Source organism: Phodopus roborovskii, unplaced genomic scaffold (assembly GCF_943737965.1).
Source record: "Phodopus roborovskii unplaced genomic scaffold, PHOROB, whole genome shotgun sequence".
Classification (NCBI taxonomy): domain Eukaryota; kingdom Metazoa; phylum Chordata; class Mammalia; order Rodentia; family Cricetidae; genus Phodopus; species Phodopus roborovskii.
The window spans coordinates 1,461,936-1,488,217 of NW_026126548.1; the positions used below are offsets into that span (position 1 = coordinate 1,461,936).

The 26,282-nt window shown below is 38.4% G+C and overlaps 1 protein-coding gene across 1 annotated transcript; it reads left to right on the plus strand.

Moving 5' to 3' along the window:
- Positions 1-1,527: 1,527 nt before the first annotated feature.
- Positions 1,528-25,736, plus strand: Clhc1 (clathrin heavy chain linker domain containing 1). Its single transcript, XM_051200712.1, has 11 exons — positions 1,528-1,770; positions 4,121-4,308; positions 5,495-5,628; positions 7,682-7,883; positions 7,969-8,081; positions 8,604-8,688; positions 10,919-11,025; positions 14,873-15,047; positions 16,823-17,025; positions 22,590-22,769; positions 25,420-25,736. The coding sequence occupies exons 1-11, from the start codon at positions 1,594-1,596 to the stop codon at positions 25,611-25,613; spliced, it is 1,758 nt and encodes a 585-aa protein (XP_051056669.1). The 5' UTR covers positions 1,528-1,593; the 3' UTR covers positions 25,614-25,736.
- Positions 25,737-26,282: the final 546 nt, after the last annotated feature.

Here is a 26,282-nt window from a genome sequence, read left to right on the forward strand (position 1 = left end):
CCTATGTATAGAACCAGTGAACCACCAAGTTTAAATAAGACTGCCTGAGTGATGGGGGGAGAAGCCATGCTGGAGGTAGGAGTGTGTGTGTGTGTGTGTGTGTGTGTGTTTATGTGTGTGTGTGTGTGTGTGTGTGTGTGTGTGTGTTGCCCTCATGTATGTGTATTGCATCATTGTCACCATGTTGGTTAGTTTTGGGAGTCAAACCCAAGTTCTATGGGAAAGTAACAAGTTTTCCTAACTGGCAAGCCCTTCCTCCAGACCCAGAAATCATGCTTTTGTTGTTGTTGTTTATCAAGCCATGTGGTAGGTGCCTATAATTCTGGCATTTTGGAGGTGGGGCAGGAAGGTCTTCAAGGTCATTGTCAGCTACATAGGGAATTTAAGACCAGCCAGGTTTGCAGGAAACCCTGTCTCTAACAACAACTCAAAACAAAACTCACTCACCTAATTATTTGTTGTCATTGTGTGATAGAGAAGTGTTACAGGGCTAGGCAGACACTGAGGAATTGAAGTATTTGACCTTGTTTGTATCAGCAAGAAGCATACACAGCAGTTCCCACATGAAAGAAACAAATCTATTGTCTCAGGTACTTACTATTTCACGCATCCTTATAATTATTAAAATGTGCTATAAAAGTAGAGTGCTTACTTAGCAATTTTGTTACGAGTAGTTTTCCCGCCAGCCTGATCCCACAGATGTGTCAGCCCCCAATAACACACAGAGACACCGTATTAGATATAAAGCTGTTGGCTTGTTACTAGCATTTCTTATTGGCTAGCTGTCTTAAATATTAAACCATATCTATTAATCTAAGTGTTTCCATGTGGTTTCATCTTACCAGACCTCTTATCTGTCCAGTCTCTACATCTTGACTCTTATTACATCTCCCAGAATTCTCCTTGTCTCCCAATTCCACCTATTTTGCTTTCCTATTGATCAACAGGGCTTTATTCACTAACTAATAAGAGAAACACATTTATAGAATGACATCTCCCATCGTAGGATGTTTACAACCCTAATTTAGTCCCCAGCATTGCAAAATATAAGTTTTTTTGAAATGCTGAGTTGAAGCCCAAAAAGGTATCATTTAACTGATATGCATAAGAGGAATCCACTTAGTGTCTCAAGGAAGGGTGTTTTTCTGTACACCCATCATTGTGTGTGCATCACTGGGCAGGGAGGCATTTGTGGAGGTCAGGGGACAGCTTAGTGGAGCTGGTTCTCCACCTTGATCTGGATTCTGGGTATCAACTCAGGTCTTCAGGCTCTCATAACAAGTACTCTGCCTGATGAGCCATCTCACTGGACCTAAGGGAAGAGTCTGACATATTCCAGAGTATAACATATCTCAGTAGAATAGCATGAGCATTTTAATTCATTGACTGAAATATTTATCTCAGTGACAGATCCCTAAGAATTTTTTTCAGAAACATACATACTTTTAAATTGACCTTTGATTTGAGTTGTAGGTTTATAGATTAACTGATGGTCATGTTTTATTTCAGGCTCACTAAAAATGTTTGGCTTTGTTGCAAAAGAAGATCAATGCTTAATTTTTCTCCAGTGAACAAGCTTACAGATTAAGATTTATGTCATTCCAAGAAGTAAACAGACATGCAGTCCTCCCTCCCATCATTAGTAAAAGTGACAAGGAGTTTTTGGAAAGCATGCAAAGATACATAATTACAGAAACCAAAAGAGTGGGCTGCAACGAGGAAGGACCGGCTGATGAGTATTACACCATATACCGAAATGTTTTCGACAAGGTACCATAATAAGATGAGAAATTTCCAAGAGATTATACATAACCTAGCTTAACCACTGCCTTGGAAATCCTACTGTCTGGTTGGCCACATTCTGTATACTTCTTTGGAGAATTTCATCAGTTTGTTAAACCAGGATGAATAGGGAAAGCACAGGGCTGCATTTACATTCCCTGACTGATACTTAGAATCAGTTTAGTTTAGCAAACTGTTTGGTTTTTTTTTTTTTTTTTTTTTTTTTTTTTTTTTTTGTCAATGACTTGGCTGTGCCTTCTGGTAATCATTTTTACCCTTTCCTGTTAAGTTGTCATCTAATTTGCCAGAGTTTGCATTGTGAACAAGAACTAGTAATCTATGTTCTAGGTTTATTTCTGAAACCACTAAGATCTTAGTTTATATATGATATGGTAAGTTAAATGAAACTTCTTAAGCCAGGTGCTATGCCAGTGATCCTAACTGGTAGGAATGCTGGGGCTGGAAAATCCCTTTTAGCCAGGACTTGGAGGCCACCAGCAAGATAATGAAATGATTCAGCTCAAATCAATGAAGGACTCAACCAGGAGATTCAGCTAAACCATTTGAGCCCTGTCAGATATGGTGCATAAAAGTTTAACTGGTGTTAAAACTGGGAATAATGGGGCTAGATTACAAAATGTTACAGCTTTATATAGCATGTCAGATTTGGTTCTTTGCAATTTTAGAAATAATTGTCTCCTTTTGAACAACTGAAGTTCATTGTTTCTAAATACTTTCCCTAGCATTTTCTTTACCATCTCCTCACAGATGGTAAAGTGAAACTGTCATCCTTTCCTCTTTGCTTGGAGGAACAATGTACCTCAAGACTTGTATACCACTGTCCCAGAGTAAAACACACACACATGCAGAGTAGGAATCCAGTCTTACAGGAGCTCACTGTGTCAACTAGGCTAGCCTCAAGCTCACAGAGATGTACCTACCTCTGCTCCCACAGAGATGTGCCTACCTCTGCTCACTCTTTGGTTATTTTTTAAACATTCTGATGAGTTTTATTTCTTATGTAAATAAAAATGTAGCTCCTCCTGAAGATCCTAAGTGGTTAATGGTTGCTGGAGATAGAAAGAGACATTGTCTATCAGATTGTAGATGAAGTTGATTGCTTCATGCTCCTAAAAATAATCTTCGAGTATGCTCATATAAGCAATCCTAATCAAACTACATGAATCACACACACACAAAAATAATAAGGTAAAAGTAGAAAGTATTTAGGAAAAGGAAGGGATTAAAGTTAAAACATGTGAAAATGTCATTATGAAACTTATTGTTATCTATAGTGAATATATGCTAAAGAAGACTTTTAAAAGCCTACTTCCTCACTCTGAAGGAAAAGTAAGTACATAGACAGGGAATGTAGGTTGGGCAGCAGGCACAAGGCTCTAGGTTCTATCCTCATGGTTTAACTCTGACATGGCGCTACACACCTGTAATCCCAAACCTAGGGAGGTGGAGGCAACAATATTACAAGTTCAATGTCTTCTTTAGCTACATAGTACATTGAAGGCCGCCTTGGAACATATGAAACCGAAGGAAAAGAAAAGGAAAAAAAGAGGAAGTACAAAGTAAAGATATCTACCCAGCAACAGGAAAGTAGCTTCTGTGGTGTTACAATCTCAGAATTTTCTTTCCTTTTTTCTTCCTTCCTTTCTTTCTCTTTATTAATTTTTTTTAATTTTCCAAAACAGTTTCTGTGTAGATTTGGAGGCTGTCCTAGAACTCACTCAGTAGTCCAGGCTGGCCTCAAACTCACGAGAGATCCACTTGTCTCTGCCTCCTGAGTGCTGGAATTAAAGGCATGTACCACTCTCAGAATTTTCAAGGAGCTCTAAGTATATTGGTGGTAAAGAGCCCCAAACTTTAAAATGTTTTGTGTATAAGGTGAAATTGCCAGCTCTATTCTACCTGCACTCACATGCACACTCCCATACACACACATATTTAAGAGCAGCACAGAAATAATGTATAAATGAAGTCAGGAGAGTAGATTTTAATGGACTAAGAGATATATAATTAAAAGCTCTACAGTTGAAAAATAGAGACCTAGTACTGTATTAGCCAATGTCTCATGTATGAATTAATACCAAATATAAAAGAACGTTCTCATAGTTAGAATCACAATACCTACATAGTGACCCACAGAGAGTATGTATTTGATAACTATTGTTTTTAGTGTCTAGTCATGTTGCATTTTCTGTAAGATGTTTATACTTCCGATTAATAGTCACAACTTACCTAAAACCAACCTGCTTAAAAGGTTTTTGATCATCATATCTTCTGTTAAAAAAGATTCAGTACCACAGATGGAAAAATCATATTTCAGGTAATAGACTATGTCAATGCATACAAGTCCATTCTTACTTCAATCAAAAAAGAATATGATGCCTTTATTGAGACAATAAAGAAAGGCCGAAAAACTGCTTTTTATCTTCATGGAAAACTTAAAGTTTTAGCAGCAGAGCCCACAGCGTTGGTTTATCACCAGAGAAGAGCCATCCAACTTGAAGCAAAGTGAGTATGCCAGTAACAAGCCAGAAAGCTGCCATGGTAACTGGTTGGTCTTTAGTTTTACTGTTTTGTTTATTTTAATATTTTGAGAAAGGGTGTCACTATTTAGACTCAGCTAGTGGTGAGTCACCAGGCTGGCCTTGCTCAAGACCTTCAGCCTTCAAATGCTAATATTATAGAATTATACCATGCCTACCTTTAATTAAATTTTTATTTTAAAGCTATAGTTTTATATTGCCTTCTACCAAATGTACTTTAATATATTTTGAGCAAAACCATTCATTTTGCTTGAGTATTTTATGATCCCTCTTAGTATAGTGAAAGTACATTGTGGTAGCATAAAAGGAAGGAAGCCCTTTCATGCATGGATGATTTGACAGAACAGGTTCATGATTCCCACCAGAATACAGCACTTCATCCAGTGATCCCCAACAATAAGTGATCCACCAACTAATAAAATGCTCCTTAAAATACAATGTTTTTGAAATAAGGTTTCACTATGTAGCTTCTGCTGTAGCTCATATTTACAGCAATCCCCCTGTCTCAGCTTCCCAAATGCTAGTTACTCATTTTTGTATGGTTAGTACTACTACTCTTGGACTTCTGGCCTCCAGAATGATGAGAAGATAATGTTACTTTAAGTCACAAAATTTGTAACAATTGTTACAATAGACCCAGCAAAAAATAAGTTTCTTTTTCTTTCTTTCTCTTTTGTTTGTTTGTTTAAAGCTTTTCTTTAAGCCCAGTGAGGTGGTTCACACCTGTGATCTAGCACTGAGGAGGAGCAGGATCACAAATTCAAAGTCAAATTTAGCTATGTAATGAGACCCTTTCAAAAGAAAAGAAACAGAAAGCTAAAGATGCTTTTTCATTTGCAGCAGTTATTTTTACTAAAGGAAGTAGATGTTGTTTTCTTGCCAGATTATTGTTAATGTTTATTGATTTGCAATGGGGTTAGTAATAATAGTGCTTGCTTTCATTAGCACTCTGAGCAGAAATTGCTCCCTGTTCGTGTGTCAGCTTTCTTGGGGCATGTTTTTCTAAGCATCTAGCTCCCTAACAGTTCAGATTGCAATTAGCCAAATAAAGCAACAATCTAGCTTGTTTTATTTTAAATAATATGATTCAAGAATTAAACTGGTTGTGACAAGTATACAAAAGCATGTCTGTCCCCCCCTCCACCCCCCAGAATGAAGATTATTGAAAGTAATTCCACAGACATTCAATTGCAAATAGATCAGATGAAACAGCTGAGAGCAGAGTATGACAAAAAAGAAGTAAAGCACTGTGCTCCCACCAGGCAGCTCTGGAGACCCATCCCAGGTACAGTGTCTCCTTTAAAATCCCGCTTTAGAGAAATCCCCAGTGGGCCCAGTTGGCTGCCTCTTATGCAAACATAAATTGTTTTGAAAAAAATTAGTACAATGTGTTAATATGTGAATCCCTTCAGTTGTGTGTTGTACAAGCAACTCTAGCCAGGGTTCTAGCAGATACTCAGAAAAGAGCAAACTTGAAGCAAGTCTGAAAGGTGTTCAGATTGCAACCTGGCAAGCTCATGTAATGCATGCACATCAATGTCAGCATCACCTGAGAATTATTAAGAGCAGACATCCTTGGGGTTGGTGAGGTTTGTCAAGTGCCCAGTGTGCAAATTCAGTGTTCAGACCCCTCTCCCCAGATACAAGCTCTGTCCCCTCTAATCCAATGGCTGGGGTGGACAGAAACAGGCACAAACAAGTGGATCCCTGGAGCTCATTGGCATGAGGAAGACACCTGATATAAACAATGCATTTACTCTTGCTGCAGTTGTATACACACACACACACACACACATACACACACACACACACACACACACACCTACCTACCTTTAAATCTCATCTCAGACTTACTACATCAGAAACTTGGTGAAGGAGTTCACTGAGTGATGTCTGAAGTTCTGATTATGCTGATTCATTATAAAGTTTGAGAGCCACTGATATATTAAACTGTGTACTGTGTTAACTTTGCTGAATGTGATTCTGTCATTCATTGGATTCATGTTTTCATGACTTTAATGTAACACTCTTGCTACATTTGAGAAACCGAGTATCTACTGGTTTCTTTCAGGACTCAGGGAGATTAATTGGATGAATAGACTGTGACTTACAAGACTGAGGGTAATAATTGGAGGTCAGTAACTCTAGAACATACAGGGTTTATCCTGAAGCAGAACCAGTAGGTGGAAACTTTAGGAAGACAGATTTGACCTAAATTGAAGAAGCTATGTGTTTGTTTGTTTGGTTTTGGTTTTTTGAGACAGGGTTTCTCTGTGTAACCTTGGAACCTGTCCAGGAACTCACTGTGTAGACCAGGCTGGCCTCTAACTCACAGAGATCTGCCTGCCTCTGACTCCCAAGTACTGGGATTAAAGTTGTGCTCCACCACCACCAGGCTATTTATTTATTTTAAAGATGGGCTCTCTCTATGTAGCCTGGCTGCCCTGTAACTCACTCTGTAAACCAGGCCAGCCTTGAACTCACAGAGATCTGCGTGCTTCTCCCCACCCTCTCCCCACCCCCAAACCATTATGCCTGGCTCTGGATGTGGGTCCTCATGTCAGTAATTGGCCTGATGAGAGAGAGCACGCATGCGTGTGTGTGTGTGTGTGTGTGTGTGTGTGTGTGTGTGTGTGTGTGTGTATGCACAGAGAGACAGAGACAGAGAGAGAGACAGAGACAAAGAGAGACAGAGACAGAGAAGTGTAATGAACAGAAGGGACATTTCAAGAGTAAGAGACATCTTGAGATGTGGTTCGTGGGGACTGGAGAGATGGCTCAGAGGTTAAGAGCATTGGCTGTTCTTTCAGAGGTCCTGAGTTCAATTCCCAGCAACCATATGGTGGCTCACAACCATCTGTAAGGAGATGTTGTACACACTTCTGCCTTCAGGCTTACAAGCAGGCAGAATGCTGTAAAAAAATAAACCTTTTAAAAAATACATTTATTTTAAATAATATGATTCAAGAATTAAATCAGTTTTATGTTGGAAAACATAGGGCTAGTTCTTGGAGAGGAATGGAAGATGTGGTTTGAGAGAATCCTCTTGGTCTAATCATAGCTCAGTCATCAGATGCTCAGTGTGTATGTTCTTGGAACAATCAGTCTTCACTGAACTGTCCTTGATGCTGTATAAAATTTGCCTAATTTGCATAAGGCCAAAAGTCTAAGCACCACAGTAAACAAATAGATGTTAAAAAAAAAAAGAAAAACTATTAGCATTACTATTTTGTGATAATTGTATTTATGTTTAGGAAGCCACAAGTTCCTGTTACAGTTTCTGAATTATTTTATAATGCAGTAAACCATCCTACTCAGCCTGTTTGCTTTTCCTATAGGGATGACTCTTCAAGAATCTGTCAATCTGGATGCTCTCAATAAATATAAGCAGCATCTTGAAGATAAATATATAAAATGTAAGCAAGATATGTCAACAAAGTATGTACCAGCCGAAAAGAAGGCTGACCTGGATGAGGAGATGACTGTGTTACTAAAACGTCGAGATATAGCTGAAAGCCTGAACAGAGACCTGCAATTTCGGTATGAACATCAGTTAGCTCATATCTACTCTCATACTCTGTGAGTGATCCTAGCTCAAGGTGTTGTTGATGTTCTTCTTTTACAGCCATCAAAGACTGCAGGTTATTTCACACACACTTACTACATGGATGAAGCATAACATGAAAATCCCATTCCAAGATGTCATGGAGAAAATTAAGAAAACCAAAGCAATCTATGGTAGTCCGTCTGTCTGCTTAATTAGCATGAACAGTGGAAGGGCATTTCCCCCAGAGCTAAAGAGATTTCTAGGCTGTTTTAAACATATACTTAGCTCCTCTAGCTCTCTCTTACCCCTGAGTTTCTTCCTTCAGCTCGTGACAGATTGGTGAAAGAGTAGACCTAGTGAGGTAAAGACAGAAAACATGGGGCTGGGGCTGGAGATGGCAGATGGCTCAGTGGGTAAGAACACTGACTGCTTTCCCATAGGACAATTTTCAGCATCCATGTGGCAGCTCACAACTGTGACTCCAGTTCCAGGGGAGCAAACATTCATGTTTTGCAAAAAAATTTTTTTAAAGATTTAAAGAGAGAGAGAGGGAAAAGTAACAAGCTGAGGGTATCAGGAAAGGAGGGAAGTGACCCCCTTTAGGAAAGGGTTGGTGTTGTTTGAAACCAAAGTGCTAAGTTGTTTGCTCTGAACATGTTCACTATTTCTTACTGCTAAACAGTATCATTACAAACTGTCTTTTCAATATTTAGGCGATGAAAGCATTGTTGATGAGCTATTTGAAGATGACCCAAGCAAGACAAAAGAAGCCATAATTATACTTTACTACATTGAAAGGCAAATGTCATTTGTGTTTTGGGTTTGTTTGTTTGGGTGGGTTTTTGTTGTTACCTGCCTGTCTTCCTCCCTCCCTGCCTCCCTTTCTTGGTTTTTTTTCAAGACAGGGTTTCTCTGTGTAACAGCCCTAGCTTTCCTGGAACTTGCTCTTGTAGATCAGGCTGGCCTCAAACTCACAGAGATCGGCCTGTCTCTGCCTTCTGAGTGCTGGGATTAAAGGTGTGTGCCACCACTACCTGGCCTGTTGCTTTTATTTTTGTTTGTTTTGAGATAACATCTCACAACCCAAAAAGCCTCACTGTGTAGTGCAGGATGACTTTGAACTACTGATCCTCCTGCTCATTTCCTGACTGCTGGCTTGCAGGTTTGTCTTTTAATTTTAGATTACTGTAGGTAGCTAGTACAATCTCTTTTTTGTAATTATTTTTATTCTGTGATATATAATTTACTTATTTTGTGGGGGTATGTAAGGAGCATAGCAGTGAGAGGACAACTTGTAAGAGTGTTTGGTCTTTCTACCATATGGGTCCTGGGAATGGAACTCAGCTTGACAGGCATAGTGGAAAGCACCTTAGGTTGTTGAGTGATTATATATGGCCCTTGCACTAGTAGGATATTTAGAAATGTCTTGCATAATTCCAGGGTACAGACCATCATGTAGTCAAGGGGCTAGGGACCTGAAGCAGCTGGAGTATTATATCCACAGCCAACAGCAGAGAGCAATGAAGTAATGCATACTCTATATGTATTACTTGAGATAGATGTAAATATTCTAAGGTTAATTTACAAGCCATCAGGGTAATGTAATTGAAATATGTAATACCCATGATCTTAAATATCAAGTAGTTTTTACTTGATGATTTGTTTGTTTTTATGGTACAAAGAAGTTGGTAAAGACAATTCAAAGGTTGGAGCACTAAAGACTCTGTTATTGGCCAGAGGTCAATGTTAAGTGTCATTCTTTACTTGCTTCTCCATCTTATTTACTTATTTATTATCACTAATATGGGTATACACATGCACCAACTACTGCACTCATGTGGTGGTCCCAGGACAACTTTGTGGAGTCAGCTCATTCCATCCACCTTTACATGGGTTCTGGAGGTCAAGCTCAAGTCACCAAGCTTCACAAAACACTGCCTTGTCAGCATGGGGATGAGAAGCACCCAGCTCTGCTATGGGTGCTGGGTATCTGAAGTGGGTCCTCATACTTAAGTGGCAGAGACTTTATAGCCAGCCGACTCCAGTCCAGTTACTATGGAATTTTCATAGTACAACTCCAGGTTTTCTGTTTTTTATTTTTTAGATTTATTTATTATGTATACAGTGGTCTGCATACATGTGTGCCTGCACACCAGAAAAGGGCACCATGTGGTTGCTGGAAATTGAACTCAGGACCTCTGGAAGAGCAGCCATTGCTCTTAACCTCCGAGCCATCCCTCCAGCCCCTACTCCAGGTTTTCATAGGAGAGGAAAACCTTTGTTAAAATTCAATCTTTTTTGTTTGTTTTGGTTTTGATTTATTTTTTGAGACAGGGTTTCTCCTAGAACTCACATTGTAGATCAGGCTGGCCTGGAGCTCACAGAGATCCACCTGCTTCTGCCTCCCAGGTGCTAAGATTAAAGTCATGGTCACCAAATCCCCAGGATTCAAATTCTAATACATTTACATGTTACTTTGGTGATTTCCTACTTTGTAAAGCATTCCTTTGTGACATTGTATGACTCCTCTTTTCCTAATGAGTTGTTTGGGACCTTTGCTGTGTGGAGGAGGAAGAATAAACTATTCATAAACCTCTGCTTGTGGTTTGGTACCGACAGACAGTACTGGCTTCTGAACTCCTCCTCTTGGTTGTCCTGCTGGTCTGCCTCTGTGTTTGCTTATTTCCCTGAGGCTGAGTTTCTAAGCAGGTAGCTCTTTCCTGGTGATCTGTGAGGAATGGAAGCCCAACTCCGTGTAAATTCACTGTGTTCTTCCTTCCTGTTTTCTATGTGGGGGCTGTAGGGACAAAGTGCAGGATGAGGTTCATAGTTACTCAGAAGGTAAAAATTTAACTGTGAGACAAACAGGTCAAAACAAACCCTAGAACTCTAGAGAAGAATGAACATCATACTGAATGGATAGATATAGTTATAACTTATTGGATTACTTTTGTTTTCCACTATACTTAATTTCTATATTTGGTTGTTGTGTATCATTGTAATGTGTTTTAAAATGCAATGGCTGTAGGTTCAATGAATTAATCTCCCTTGGTGAATACGAGAAGGCAGCTTGTTTTGCAGCAAACAGTCCAAGAAGAATTCTTCAAAATATTGGTACAATGAATAAATTTAAGGGTAAGCAAAACTTTCCGAAATATACATGCAAATTATGCTTTACTTTTTCTTAATAGAGTGAAAATATTTCTGAGTGGCTAGTCCTTCATTACCCCTTTTTATTATTTACTGTTTCCTTAGCTGCAGTATTAACAGTTAATTCAATTTTCTAAATTAAATTATGAAATATTTCATATGTAGAAAAACATAAAGAAACATAGTATTAATGTATTCACCATCAGGCTGGAGAAATAGCTTCATGGCTAAGAGCACTGACTGCGCTTCCTTAAGACCCAGATTCAATTCCCAGAACCCACATGGCAGCTAAGAACTATCTGTAACTTCAAGATCTGATACTCTCACACAGATATATAGGCAAAACACCAATGTACATGAAATAAGAATAAATAAATTATTAAAAAATAAATTCACCAGCTGGATGGTGGTGGCACATACCTTTAATCGCAGCACCTGGGAGGCAGAGGCAGGTGGGTGTCTGTGAGTTCAAGGCCAGTCTGGTCTACAGAGTGAGTGCCAGGACAGGCTCCAAAGCTACACAGAGAAAAAAACTACACACACACACATATATATTCACCATCAAGATTTTATAATAGTAATTTTTGACAGATTTTCTCCATATTCTTTTAAAAAGGTTTTTTGTGTGGTAAATTGACATACATAAAATAAATCACATATTTTGGAGGGTATGATGCTAATTGTGAAGCAAGCCTTTATATGTGCTAAGCAAGTATTCTACCACTGAGAGACATCCCAGACCAAATTCTACATATACAGTACATAATTTGCTAAGTCTGACATATGTACTTGCCCATAGCATTATCATATGACGTATCTATGACATCACCACAAAGTTTCCTCATGCCCATTGACAGTCCTCCTCTTCCCATTACTTCCTATTTCTCACACGGACTACTGTCTGCAGTCCCAGACTCCAAGCAACCACCAATTTGCTTTCAGTGACCAAAGATAGGTTTCTTTTATAAATTTAACATTCAGTAGGCATTATTGTTGTTGTTTTTGTTGTTATTATTTGAAGTGCAGGGTTTTACTATCAGGGAATATGGAACTGTGTCAAGGAGACATCTGAGGAAGGTGGCCATAAGTGAAGAACAAGTAGAATATTTCAGAAGCAACTCCCCCACCATGGCCCCTTCCAGCTGACCTGCCTCCAGGACCTGTCTCAGGCAGGCCCTGGACATGGGCTGCAAGTTAATTAGCCCATTCTTTTCTTCCTTCCTTCCTTCCTTCCCTCCCTCCCTCCCTCCCTCCCTCCCTCCCTCCCTCCCTCCCCCCTTCCTTCCTTCCTTCCTTCCTTCCTTCCTTCCTTCCTTCCTTCCTTCCTTCCTTCCTTCCTTTAATACAGGGTTTCTCTGTGGCTTTGGAGCCTGTCCTGGAACCTGCTCTATAGACCAGGCTGGCCTCTGATTCACAGAGATCCCCCTGCCTCTGTCTCTGCCTCTTGAGTTTTGTGATTAAAAGTGTTTACTACCATCACTGGCTAGTCAGCTCACTCTTATTTGTTTATGCTAACCAACTCAAAATGAGGGGGAGGGAAATCCATCCCAGGCCACTAAAACCCTTAAAACATGGAGCCCTTCATAGGATTTTGGTTTCTAAATCCCAAATTTGGTTTCTAAACAATTGAGGAAAACACAAATAAATGAAAAGATACCTTCTGCTTGTGGAATGAAAGGTTAAATATTGCAGAAACACCAAAACTAAAAGCAATATTGAGATTTAGTATGTATATCTATAACCTAATAGCTTTTTCACAAAATTTAAAAGGAATCCTAAATTGGGCAGTGGTGGCATGTGCCTTTAATCCCAGCAATCAGAGGCAGAAACAGGCGGATCTCTGTGATTTCAAGGCCAGCCTGGTCTACAAAACCCCTTGAAAAACCAGATACACAAGCCACCAAAATACAACAGAAAAGCCACAGATAAGCCCAAACATAATGATGGTCATTTAATTTTCACAGAGAAAATACAGGTAATGGTTCTTTGCTACCAAGCCTGAGGACCTGAGTTTATTTCTCCACTGCCAGTTTCAGAAGCCTGAAATCTGCTGTGGTCATGACTATAGCCGATAAACTTTTGTGGCCAGCAGAGATTTTTTTTTTTCTTTTTCTGGAATAAAGCTTGCTTCTGGTTTAATAGACTTTGGTGGTCTGTCCCCTGTCAATGTATGACCCCAGACCCAACAGTAGTAGTATCTGGTCTCAGTGTGTTCTGAGTGTGGTTCATTGTTGACTGCTCCGTAGTTTGCTCTTTTAAGGTCGTCCTTACTAAACACTTGTATCTTATTAATTCAGGAAGTATTGCTTCAGTTGGCTTCTTTAATTTTTTTTTGAGAATTTCATACATGAATACAGTATATCATTTCTACTCCACATTCTACCTTCTCTTACTCCTCTGATTTTCCCAACTTCCTCTCAAATTCACAAGCTCTGTAGACCCAACTGGCCTGGAATTCACAGAAATTTGCCTGCCTCTGCCTCCCAAGTACTACTCCCAAGGCCAGTGTTACTACTGTCCTGTGACCTCTTCTTTAATCATTATTAAACACACACACACACACACACACACACACACACACACACACACACACACACACACACACCCTACTGAGTCCATTTAGTGTGTTGCTCATATACTTGGAATTGGATACTTGTAAAGGAGCTAGCTCATCCCAGGTTCAAACTGATTCTTCTTCTCAGCAGCCACTGATCCTCTGTAGCTCTTCATCTAGGGGTGGGATCTTGTGAAATTAACCTCCATCCATGTTGGTATGTAAGCTGCTATTGTCATTATACAGGTCTTTGTTGGTTTGTTTGTTTTCGAGACAGGGCTTCTCTATGTATCCCTGGCTAGTCTGGAACTCACTTTGTATACTAACTAGGCTGATCTCGAACTCACAGAGACCCACCTTTCTCTGCCTTCCAAATACTGGGATTAAAGACATGCACTGCCATCACCTGGCTTATACAAGTCTTTTTTAGGCATCCATATTGTTAAGATTTCATGGGTGCAGTTTCTTTGTAATGTCAAGAAGACAGTATCAGCAGAAGTCCTGGCCCTCTGGCTCTTATGAGCTTTCTGCATCCTCTTCTGTGATCTTCCTGAGCCTTTTGAGTTATGTTGTAGATGTGTCATTTTTCTCTATATTTTGACCAGTTGAAGACCTCTGTAATAATCTCTATCTGCTGCAAAATGAAGCTTCTTTAATGAGGTGTGAGAACTACATGCATCTGTATGGATAAATATTTAGAATACATTTAAAATTCTATTTTATGTTTTATGAAAATAGCTCCATTAGGTTCTCTTCTAATGTCTGTGACCTCTCCAGTTACAGATAGTTGTCTAGATTACAGGCATGCATTGCCTTCTATTACTTGGGAAATATCTGAGTTTCTGGTGGCTGTCAGCAAGTTTGGCATCCTTTGGCTTGCAGCCAAATTACTGCAGTCTCCACCTCCATCCTCACCCAGCCTACATGGTGATGGGACATAGTGGTACATAGTAATGGCACAGTGATATATAGGGTACAAAGTGGTAAATAATGATACATAGTGTTACATAGTGATGATATATAGTGGCACATAATAATACATAGTGATTCACAGTGATATATAATGATGATACACAGTGATATATAGTGGTACATAGCCATACATAGTAATACATAGCAATACATAGTGATACTATTATAAAATGTAAAATGTATTCTGTATCCATTGTTAAAGGATTAAAATTGTAAAGAAATTAAAGAAGTAATATGAAACAAGAAAAAGGAAATTAATTCTTAATGTATTAAATCAAATTTCTCATTCTTTTTTTCTTTTTGTAGCTATTGGGAAAATTAGAGGAAAGCCTCTTCCATTACTCTTGTTTTTTGAGGCTATATTCAGCAGGAGTCAGGCTTTCAAACGTCCTATTAATGCTGATCTAACCCTGGAGGGAATCAAATGTGGACTATATGAAAAACGCCTTGATTTAGTTACCCACTGGGTCACCCAGGAAAAGTAAGCAGTTTTAAGTTGCTAACTTAATTTTGACATATGATTAATACAGTTGTTTTTCTCTGACTTAGAATAGTTTGTTGTTTGAGCTCTAGTTTCCCAGTGTAGCCTAGACTGACCTCCAGGTCTAATCCCTATGCTTCAGTCTCCTATTTGCTGGGATTATAGGCTTTTGACCTATATCCAACTAATGGTTTGATATAAATACTGTGTTTTAGGATTTATTTCAGTTCTCTGTTGAAATTAATTAGAAAGTGTCTATGAAGGCTAGTCACAAAGAGCTCAGACTACAAGTCAATTTAATGAAGATCACAAGATAAAACGTGGCAACTTAACAGTAGATGGAAGTTGAATGACATAGATACAGGATTGGTTAGTAGCACACCTCTTCGGAGTGAAAAAGGCAAGGAACCTGATTCTAGACAGGCTGTGGACACATACATGTATTATAACCTAGGAGACAGTATATATTATATTAGGAAGCACATCTGAGGTGGTTACACTGAGAAATTTAGAAGAACACTTAAGCCAACAGGTGGCTGCTTCTTGAAGTCAGATTGCCTATAAACTGACATATTTTTTGCTGGTATGTGTAGGCTTGCCTACTATATAGAACTAGAGCCTGAGATAGGGTGTGGGTTTCCTAGTAAAGCTGAGTGCAGCCAAACAGGGAAGGACATAGCAAAGTCTTAGCTGCACATCACAGACAAAGCATGCTTGGAGCTGCTCTACCTTGAGGGCTGGGCCCACCCTTTCATATTTATCAACCTGATTGTTTTATAAACAATCTGATTCTCCACCCCAATAAACACAGAGTTCTTATTTATAGAATGTTCAATTATGAGACATTTTGCAGAACTATCAGGATTTCATTTTAATGTTGTCAGCATTTTGTTAGAAGGATATAAACACCACAAGTATTATATGAACCCTGCTATTTTGTAGCCATCAATTAAAAAAATATAAAGCACAATTTCCAAATAAGTATTAACTAGAAGTGATTTTTCTGATCATGCCCAAATGTTCTTTTGGCTTATGCTGAGAATCTCTGTCTTTTTAATGCAGTAGTACAGATTGTTGATTCACTGCAGCTGTATATAAATAAAATAGGCACATTTAAATATTATAGCAAATGATTCCTTCTGTTGAACTGAAAAGTTTTTTGATAAGAACTGCTTCCTTGTTTTCTTCTAATGGGTAGTACATCCTGATCCCCACACACTTTCCTTATTATCCATAACATTAAAAGTAACACTTAGAGCAGGATCTTGGGGTGGAGGGAGCACATGAGGACTTCAGGAAAACAGGATATGATGGAGAAATGGAGTTTTCCTTTTAGTGAAAATGCTTGCAAATCTAATTATGAGCCAAAATTGTTCCCATTATCTAACATCTAAGAAATTTGTATAACCTGCAGAATCTAGACACACTTCAAGGTAACTTATGAGAACAAAGTTGCATGCAGACTTTGCTTACCTGGCAATTTTAATTCTGTCAATCATTTAATTCTGTCTGTCAGTTTAAGTTTTGCTTATAGACGTTAACAATTTTATCTCAATTTTACCAAAATACTTCCCCAAAGGAGTAAGTACTGATTGTTTTTAGTTTTGCCAATCTCAAATGTGTTTGATTTCTATATCATCATCAATTGCTCATTGACTTACAATTCTTATATGCTATTTATAATCCATTTTTAAAGTCCTGAATACTCAGATACTCAGTCTCAGCCACTCATCAAGAATTCCCTGACATGTGCCTTGATGATCTGCTTGCTTCAGGCTGACATTTTCTGAGAAGGCTGGGGATATTATTTTTGTTTATGGAGAGCAGAACACATACTACAAGCCCAGGTGCTTGGCTTTAGCTCAGATGATCTACAATGAATGTGGTCTACACAAGAAAGTTCTTCTTACCCTGTGTAAACAGGGTCAGATTCATGAGGCTGTGGATCATATACAACAGTTCAAGGACTTTACCTCTGGTGAGTAAAAAAGCCTACACGGTTTAACCCTGATGTCTTTCATAGAAGCTGGCACTGTTTGAAACGTAGCTTATAAATTAGTTTGATGCACACCGATAGGAGATTTCTTTTTTAAATTTACATGAAAATAAGATAGAGTTAATTGAATTTCATATTATGCCTTATGTGTTTCTCAAAGGAAACATTTACTATGTGGCTATTACTAGAAATAAGTAGTTTTTGTTTTGTTTGTTTGTTTGTTTTTGGTTTTCAAAGACAGTATTTCTTTGTGTTAACAGTCCTGGCTGTCCTGGAACTTGTTCTGTAGACCAGGCTGGCCTCAAACTCACAGAGATTCTCCTGCCTCTGCCTCCTGAGTATTAAAGGTGCATGCCACCACTGCCCAACTAGAAATATGTAGTATTAAAGACAAATTTACTTCATATGATGGACCATACTAGAGGATATTTAAAATAACTGGATTTTTAAATTTAAGTGTGTGTGTGTATGTATTATAAATCAAGTATTAATGAAATAATAAATACTCATTTCAGAATTTTGATACCTAGCTTGTAACAGAATATGATCTGAAAAAACTGTAAATAGTTCAGTGATGGATCTCTTACTGTGAGTCTCAGCCAGAGTGAGTTTAAGGTACCTACAATCCTGACAGCTCTCAGGCATACTCAGGCTTAAGCCAGTCTCAATTTTTAGGCTATATGTTTGACTCCATTTTAAGAAGTTACAGAAACATGTAAATATAAAAAAGAAATATGTTACAAAGCAGACAGAAATAGCAATTTAAGCCATATTTCCCAGGAAAAAAGGATATTTATGGCTGTTGAATCTGATCATTTTTCAAGTAGTGAACTTACTTTTACGTACAATGTATGTATTATTCTAAAGCTCTTAATGTTTCCATTAACTGATGACAGCACACCAGATATTACTGAGAATAGGATCTAGCTGTTCATATGCATTATTTCACTTAATCCTTATGAAGTACATTTGTTTAAATATCTGCTTTATAGGTAGAAACAGTTTATGTTTTCCCAGAGAGGCTAATGCATACTGTGACATTTGCCAGTAATTACACAGTAATGGAGCAGTTTGGTATAGTGGATGGGAACCATCCCATTAAAATTTGTTGAGTGAATTTTGTATCATATTATTAATTAAGGATACAGATTCAATATCTGTACTATTTTCCCATGTGAAAGAATTATATTAGCATTTAGATATGAAATATGGGTATAATATGCTTGGAATTTTTAGTGAACAAAATGTGAGATTGCGGGCCTAGGGAGATAGATGACCTAATCCACAGAAAAGTTTGCACTGCAGACAAAACAACTCGAATCTGATCCTATCCCATAATCTATGTTAAGAAGCTGGGTGTGGGCCCAGCAGGTGGTACACACCTTTAAACCCAGTACTGAGAGGTAGAGACATGCAGATCTGTGAGTTCAAGGCTAGCCTGGCCTTCATAGTGAGTTCCAGACTAGCAAGAGGCCCAGTCTTAAACAAAAGAACAACAAAAAAGTATTAAAATAAAGAAAGAATAAACTGGGTGTGGGAGCTGTTACTTTGTCCCCCTAATAATGTATTATATTCTGAAATAATTTTGTTGTAATAATTTATGATGTAATTCTCCTTCCTATTTAGAACCTTGGTATTTATTTCATTGTTATAAGATAAAAAAAAAATTACAGTAACTTGAGACAAATGAAGCTTAAAAGACAGAAACAGTATTTGAAATACACTATGCCTATTATAGTGGTTTGAAAGAAAATGGCCTTCCAAAGGGAGTGGCACAATTAGGAAATGTGGCCTTGTTGGAGGAAGTGTGTCACTGAGGGGACAGATTTTGAGGTCTGCTTTGCTCAAGCTTCCCTCAGTGTAAGTCGACTTCCTTTTGCCTCTGAGTCAAGATGTGTGACTCACAGCTCCAGCACCATATCTGCCTGCTCACCACCATACTCCCCACCATGATGATAATGGACTGAAACTCTGAAACTGTAAGCAAGCCCCCTAATTAAATGTTTTCGTTTATGAGTTGCTGTGGTCATGGTGTCTCTTCACAGCAATAAAAAACCTAAGTTACCTACTTTACATATATCTATGCACTGTGCATGTGTGCATAGAGGTCAGAGGAGGACATTAGATCATCTGGAACTGGAGTTACAGGTGTTGCGAGCCACCATGTAGGTGCTAGGAACAAATGTGGAGCCTCTGGTAGAGCAATTGCTGCTCTTAACCACGGAGCCATGTCTCTAACTCCCTTATTTTACTTTTTATTTAGGTATAGCACAACTTGTCAAGGCACTGTCTTAGACTGTAAGGGCAGGTTGAGTTCTCTCTCTCTCTCCCGGGTTTTTCAAGACAAGATTTCTCTTTAGCTTTGGAGCCTATCCTGGAATTGGTTCTGTAGATCAGGCTAGCCTTGAACTCACAGAGCTCTGCCTATCTCTGCTTCCCTAGTGCTGGGATTAAAGGTATGTGCCACCACAGCCTGGCCAGGTTCAGTTTCTTAAAACTTCATCTAGTAACTGATGGAAACAGAAGCAGACACCCTCAGCTAAACACTGAGCTGAACTCCTGGAATCCAGTTGCAGAGAGGGAGGAGAGATAAGAAAAAGGCTTCAGAAACCCAGAGACAGCTGACCTGAACAAGTTGGAGCTCATGGCCCCCTAGACTGATAGTTGGGAACCAGCATTATACCAACTCAGAACCCCCTGAATGTGGGCCTCAGAAGACTAAGGAACTTCTGACAATGGAACCAGGAACCCTGGTGCACAAAAAGACTTTGGAAGCACATTCCCCATGGAGGGACACTCCCTTAGCCTAGAGGCAGGAGGGAGGGCCTAGACCCTACTCCAAATGACTTGACAGATTTTGATGATCCCTTCTGGAAGGCATCACCCTCCCTGTGCAATGGGGGGTGGATGGGATGGGTGGGGGGCATGGGAGGGAGGGAGGGAAGGAGACGGGCGGATCTCTGTGAGTTCAAGGCCATCCTGATATACACAGAACAAGTTCCATGACAGCCTGGGCTGTTTCACAGAAAAAATCCTGTGTCAACCCCACCCTCCCAAAAAAAGGAAAAAAACAAAATGCCTGAAATTATTTGCTTGCTCACCCTTCCACCATCAAAGTGAATTTGGTAAGCATCAGTCTGGAAACTGGTTTATTCTGGATCAAAATTTCTCAAATGTCCTACTCTTAGGTCTCACTTAAACTATTATAATGATTTTTTACACACACATTTTTATGTGTGTGTGTATAATTAAAATTTAAAGAAAATGTAAAAATGTTTAACAACTTATTTAAAGTAGCAATAATAAACCCATTATATGTTATCATAAATAATTTTGTGAAAAACAACTCTTTTCCAAAGCCAAACAATTCAGTCAAAAGAGTAACATTTTATGAGTCTCTGTAATGTTTGGGTGTTGAGCTCTCAACTCCCAACCAAACACCTTCTGTCTTCATTAGTTTAGCTGGGCACAGCTAAGAAAGAGCAGTAAGGTGCTGACTGTAGAGGGAGTCAGGAGGGTCTTAAGAGCCTCACCGGAGTACCAGCTACCTCTTAACAGTATGCAATTCTGTCCTAAATTGCATGTGGCTAGGGAAAGGAGCTCCATCTAGATCTCTATGGCAAAGCCATTATTAATGCTTGGTGAAGACTTTCCAATGTGGTTGGTTACTTTGAGGTCACCCACACCCCTGCCAGGAACCTCTCACCATGCTCCCTATAAATAAGCCTAATAAACTCATGGATTCTCCAGGGGGAGATTTGGTGGAAGTGAGCTTGGGTTTGTCACTGGGTCCTTAGGAGGAGGGGGATAGATGTCGCCTAGTCCCCCACAAGGAGAAGATTCATGAAAATAGATGGCTCCTTGTGTCTGCTGTAATACCACACTTATGACCTCCAGAAAATACCTCTGTGTGTGTGTAGGAGAGTGAGAGTAGAAAAGACAAGTGACTTTGGAGCTATGACATTGTAGACCATAGTCTTTTGAGAGCCATTGTTCTAGGCATTTGTGGATGAAGCAAATAACAAGTGTGTGTGTTTATTAGGGTGATAAGATGATTGATATGTCACCAGCAAAGAGTAAGAAAGCAGATCTGAAGGACAGTAAGCACAGATGGTCAGATTTGAAATGCCACACTTTCTAATTAGATATCAACTTGTGCAGATAATACTTGTAATGACATCACTTTACAGGAGAGAAATTTTAATAATTGAGTACAATACAGAGAGATGGGTTAATTTTAGATGTTAAAACTGAGTGATTAGAGCTATTTACTTGTTACTTTTCTAAGAAAATGTTTTCTTGTTGTTTACTTAATCGTATGAATTTTTTTTTTTTTTTCTGAGACAAGGTTTCTTTGTGTGGCCCTGGCTGTCCTGAAACTCTATAGACCAGGCTGACCTCAAACTCACAGAGATCTGCCCCCTTTGTCTCCTTAATGCTGGGATTAAAGGTGTTCACCACCGCTGTTTGGTTAATTGTTTGATTCAATTGATATAGAATAATATTCTGCTCTTCTTTCTTGCCATTTCCTCGCTTAGCCTTTTTTCTCTCTTTGTATGTACATATGCACATGTGTTCAGGTATATATAATATTCTTAAACGTGTATAACTATGAAGTATGGCACTTGTAGATGGGGAAAGGTGTGAATATTAGGGAATATAGGCCAGTTTACACTATATCATTCATAATTCAGAGAAGATTAATATCTCTGAACCTATTTTCTCACTTGTAATACAAAATGACAATATATCACTATTTCTGAGTAGCAAGGTCAATTAATTACTATTTGTTTGCTCCTGGCACATAAGATATTTGTTTAGTAAACACCAGATTATCCTGTATTGCCTTTTAGATGCAAATTACATTTCTAATAGTTTTTGAAAGACTTAGAAATTATTCTGAAAATTACCTCTGTTGTGGCCTAAAAAAAAAGGATATCTTATATTGAAAACTTAGGAAAGTAATGTAGGATTTTTAAATATAAAACCATAATTGTAGTTTTAGGTAGTGTCTGGATAGTGTATTAGTATTTGGATAATTTATTAAACCACATGAACTACTTTTCTGGGGTTAAAATGGTGAAGTGTTGGCACAGCAAGATGGCTCAGTAGTAAAGAACACATACATAATTTTACCACATTGATTTATCACTTAAAAACATACATGATAAACCCAACCTACTGCTGGATAAAATCATATAAAGTCTCTACAACTGTAGTACTTTTCAGGTGTGAAAACAGAGTCACAAAGAGAAGTGACTGGTGGGCCTGCTTAGGAGCCAAGTCCCTGATTGCTAACACAGTTCTTTTCCTGAGCATTATTTAATATATATTTTCAGATACCCCTTGCTCTGAATTATCCTGTTTTTTTTTTCTCTTATTTTGTTTAAAATTGAAGAGAATACTGTTGAGTTTAGATTAGATTCAAAGGGGTACTTAGAAGTATGGGAAAGAAGGTTTGTTGGAAGGAGTACACATAGCTGTCTATGTCTAGTTGATTTGTCACATTAGGATGGTGAAGTTTGGTTTTTTATTTCCACTCACAGATGACCTGATAGGGCTGATAACAGCATGTCCCCAAATTGAGTTAATTAAATGTCTTACTCAAGAAAGAGATGGAAAACCACCATTTTTATCTTTTGCACTTGCTGTACTTCATCTGTTTTCTGTGGATAAGAAAAAAGTTGGCATTAAGCTACTTCAGGAAGTCAGTAAAGGTGGGAAAGGTAAGTGTGCTTATGATGCACTGAGGCTACTTTTGATCAAGACAGAGCCCAACTTTGAATTCTCCACCACTCTCCCTGTGTTGCATCTATTTTTATGGTCTGTGTCCTGCCAGCTGTCTGTTGTGTGTGCCTGCCTGTCCCTAACAAAGGGCTTTACTCTGTATTTGTTGTGTAGCACAGAAAACATGGTGTGGAAAAGAAATGAAAATACTTCTCTAAAGAAATCTTTAACAGAGTTTTACAAGGGAAGAAATTACTGTGCTGACTCAGAGCAGCACTCAAAACCCCAGACATATTATCAACCTACATCCAAATATTGCTTCCAACATTTATGGGTTATTTGTTTTGTTTGTTTAAAGTTGCTTTCAACCTGTTTACTTTCTTTTCTCTAGACATGGTTTCTCTGTGTAACAGTCCTGGCTATCCTGGAACTCTGTAGACCAGGCTGGCCTCAAACTCACAGGGGTCTGCCTGCCTCTGCCTCCAGAGTTCTGGGATTAAAGGTATGTGCCACCACCATACCATTTTTTTTTTCAAAAAATAATTATCTCAAAATACACACACACACACACACACACACACACACACACACACACACACACACTTCTTGGTCAGAGGTATAGAAAAGTATATAGTTTAAGATTAAAACTATTGGTTTAGCTTCAGTTATAAAAAGTAATTAAGTGGGAAGTCCAAGGCATAATAATGTTGGTTACATTCTTAAACATAGGCTAGACTTAAAATAGGCTGAGAACACTATAAGACAATGATTAAGGTCTCAGTTTTAAGTGATCTTAAGGCATGTCAATAACTTGATTTTGAGATCTGACTGAAGTTCATTCTCTTTGAAGGGAAGAGGTATTTTCAGAAAACTATCACCACATATAAGTAAATTCAAGTGCTGTTGAGAAAGAGAGTCATGAGTTATTTAAGGAGAATTTCAAAATGATTAAAATTTATAAATGTGAAGGTTACTATGTTAGCAAGTCTATTGGCATTGGGATATGTTTGTTGAAAGAATAAGAATGAAAAATCTTTACTAAGCCCATGAGAATATCATAATCATTTCAAGAGACAACATTCTTATAAAAGCTTTATGTAATTTACCATTATCATTTATATGTATTTTAACTATTATTAGCTGTCAATAATTTAATTTCCATTATATGCATACTTACATATATTCTTGTTTCTTTTTTCCTTTTTTGTCTTTTTTATGATATTCTCTCTTAATGTAACTTTGTATTGCAGTGAAGTTGAGGAGCTATTAAAATTTCACATTTCTCTCTTTTCATTAATTTTACATTGAAGGTAACTTTTCACTTTATTGTCTAAGGCCAAGAAAGAATAGTTAATTGCCTGAAGGTATATTGAGGAAGGTAATTTAATATTCTGAATTTATCATTATAGGTAGTAACTAAAATATTTGATAGGAAAATAATGATTGTGTTCATAATAACATAGTAGTGATGATAGAAATCAAAAGGGAAATCTGTAACAAAGTTTAATAAATAAATAATGCAGGTGATAGGTAAGATGTTAGTTCCGTGAACTGGTGAATAGTGGGTCTTATGGGGTAGCTCCATCAGTGCCTAGTTTCCAGAAAACATGTAAAAGCATCAGGTATGGTGGCACACATTTGTGATCCCAGCACCGGGGAGGCAGAGGAAGTCAGGTCCCAGGGGCTTGCTGGCCATCTACTCCAGCCTGCATGGCAAGCCACAAGCCAGTAAGAAACCCTGTCTCAAAAATAAAAGATTGATAGTTCATGTATACACATATGCACATACATTTATAACCTCATATGCATCCCTCGTACACAGAACAAATAAATAACTGATAAATGTCAAAGAGAGTTACTATCACATTTCTTTCAAAAATAAATCATATTTCTTTAATGACTTCTTTATTTTATTTAATGTACATTGGTGTTTTGCCTGCATGTATGTCTGAGTGAGAGTGTCAGATCTCCTGGAACTAGAGTTAAAGACAGTTGTGAGCTGCCATGTGGGTGCTGGGAATTGAACTTGGGTCCTCTAGAAGAGCAGCCAATGTTCTTAACCTCTAAGCCATCTCTCAAGCCCCCATATTAGATTTCTTTAAAAGCAAAACTGTTGCATTTTTTAAGGACAATATTGGTTATAGATACTACAAGATTAAGAAGTCTGTATATGGAGAAAGGCTTACTGTTTGCTAAGGAGTCTCTTAACCCTTGGGCAGCACTGCAGAGCATTTATGAAACTGTTTAAAGGGTCATGACTATCCAAGCTCTAGGTCCTCAGCACTTGTTTCCAGTGGTGCCTATAGGCTGTAAGAAGGGCCCCTGTCCTTTACTTTCTGAGCTCACCACCTTACTCCCTTCAATACCATCTACCTTATATGAGGGATGGGGGAAACAAATTAGAGGGCCGAGTTGATGAATGGCAAATGACAAAGGAGAAGAAAGAGAAGGAATTGACCAGCCACAGTGTCATCGTGTCATACTTGAGCACTGTGTCATACTTGTCATAGCATGAAACATGGGGCCAAACCCAGGTTGAGAATAACTATGTTGAAATGGGGTCTCTTCATTTTTGAAGGTTTGCAAAGTATGGGTCACCAAGTAAGAGGGAATTCCATAGTATAATGCTGTATTTTTTTTTTTTTTCAGATGTAATAGAGCATCTTGTGATGGGTGATTTATTTTGCTCCTTAGAAAAGTGGCAAGAAATGGCAAATATCTGTTTACAGAATGGCTTTGAAAATTTGTTTAATGACATCATGACCATTCTTCGATCCCAGGCTGGAGTTTCAGAAATTTCTGAGGATGATTCCATCAACTTAATGGAACATGTTTTTTGGTAGTTCTTTATTTTAACCAGCTGAGGGCGCTTGTACACATTTTATAAGCATTGGCTGGGCAAACTGGTTTTAGCATAGTTATCATAAATAAATGTTGAATATAATGTTCTCGGCAACAAATCACTTCTATTATGATGTTTAGGTTTGATCTTGAAACACTACAACCATTGCTTCCTTTCTACTATGTGGTCACTTCTTTTTAATTTATTTATTTTTATTTTATGTGCATTAATTAATATTTTGCCTGCATGTGTGAGGGTGTCAGATCTTGGAATTGCAGACAAATGGCTGTGAATTGTCATGTGGGTGCTGGGAGTTGAACCTGAGTCCTCTTGAAGAACAGCCAGTGCTCTCTTACCCACAGAGCCATCTCTCCAGCCCAGTGTATTTACTTCTTACAGCCAATCTTGAGCAAATTCAAAAGTATAACTTTGCATAAGCGTTTCTACCTTAGAACAAGCTCATGTCCAAATAGACACACTTCTTATCATCTAATTTGATACCTAAAACTGAAGAAAGTATGGGTAACTCTCTGCCTGTATACTGACTTCCTAAATGTCAAATATTGCAAGCTTGCCTAAAAGAAAAGTAGAATATAGCTTGGCCATAGTGGTGAACACCTTTAATCCCAACACTCAGGAGGCAGAAGCAGGTGGGTCTCTGTGAGTTTGA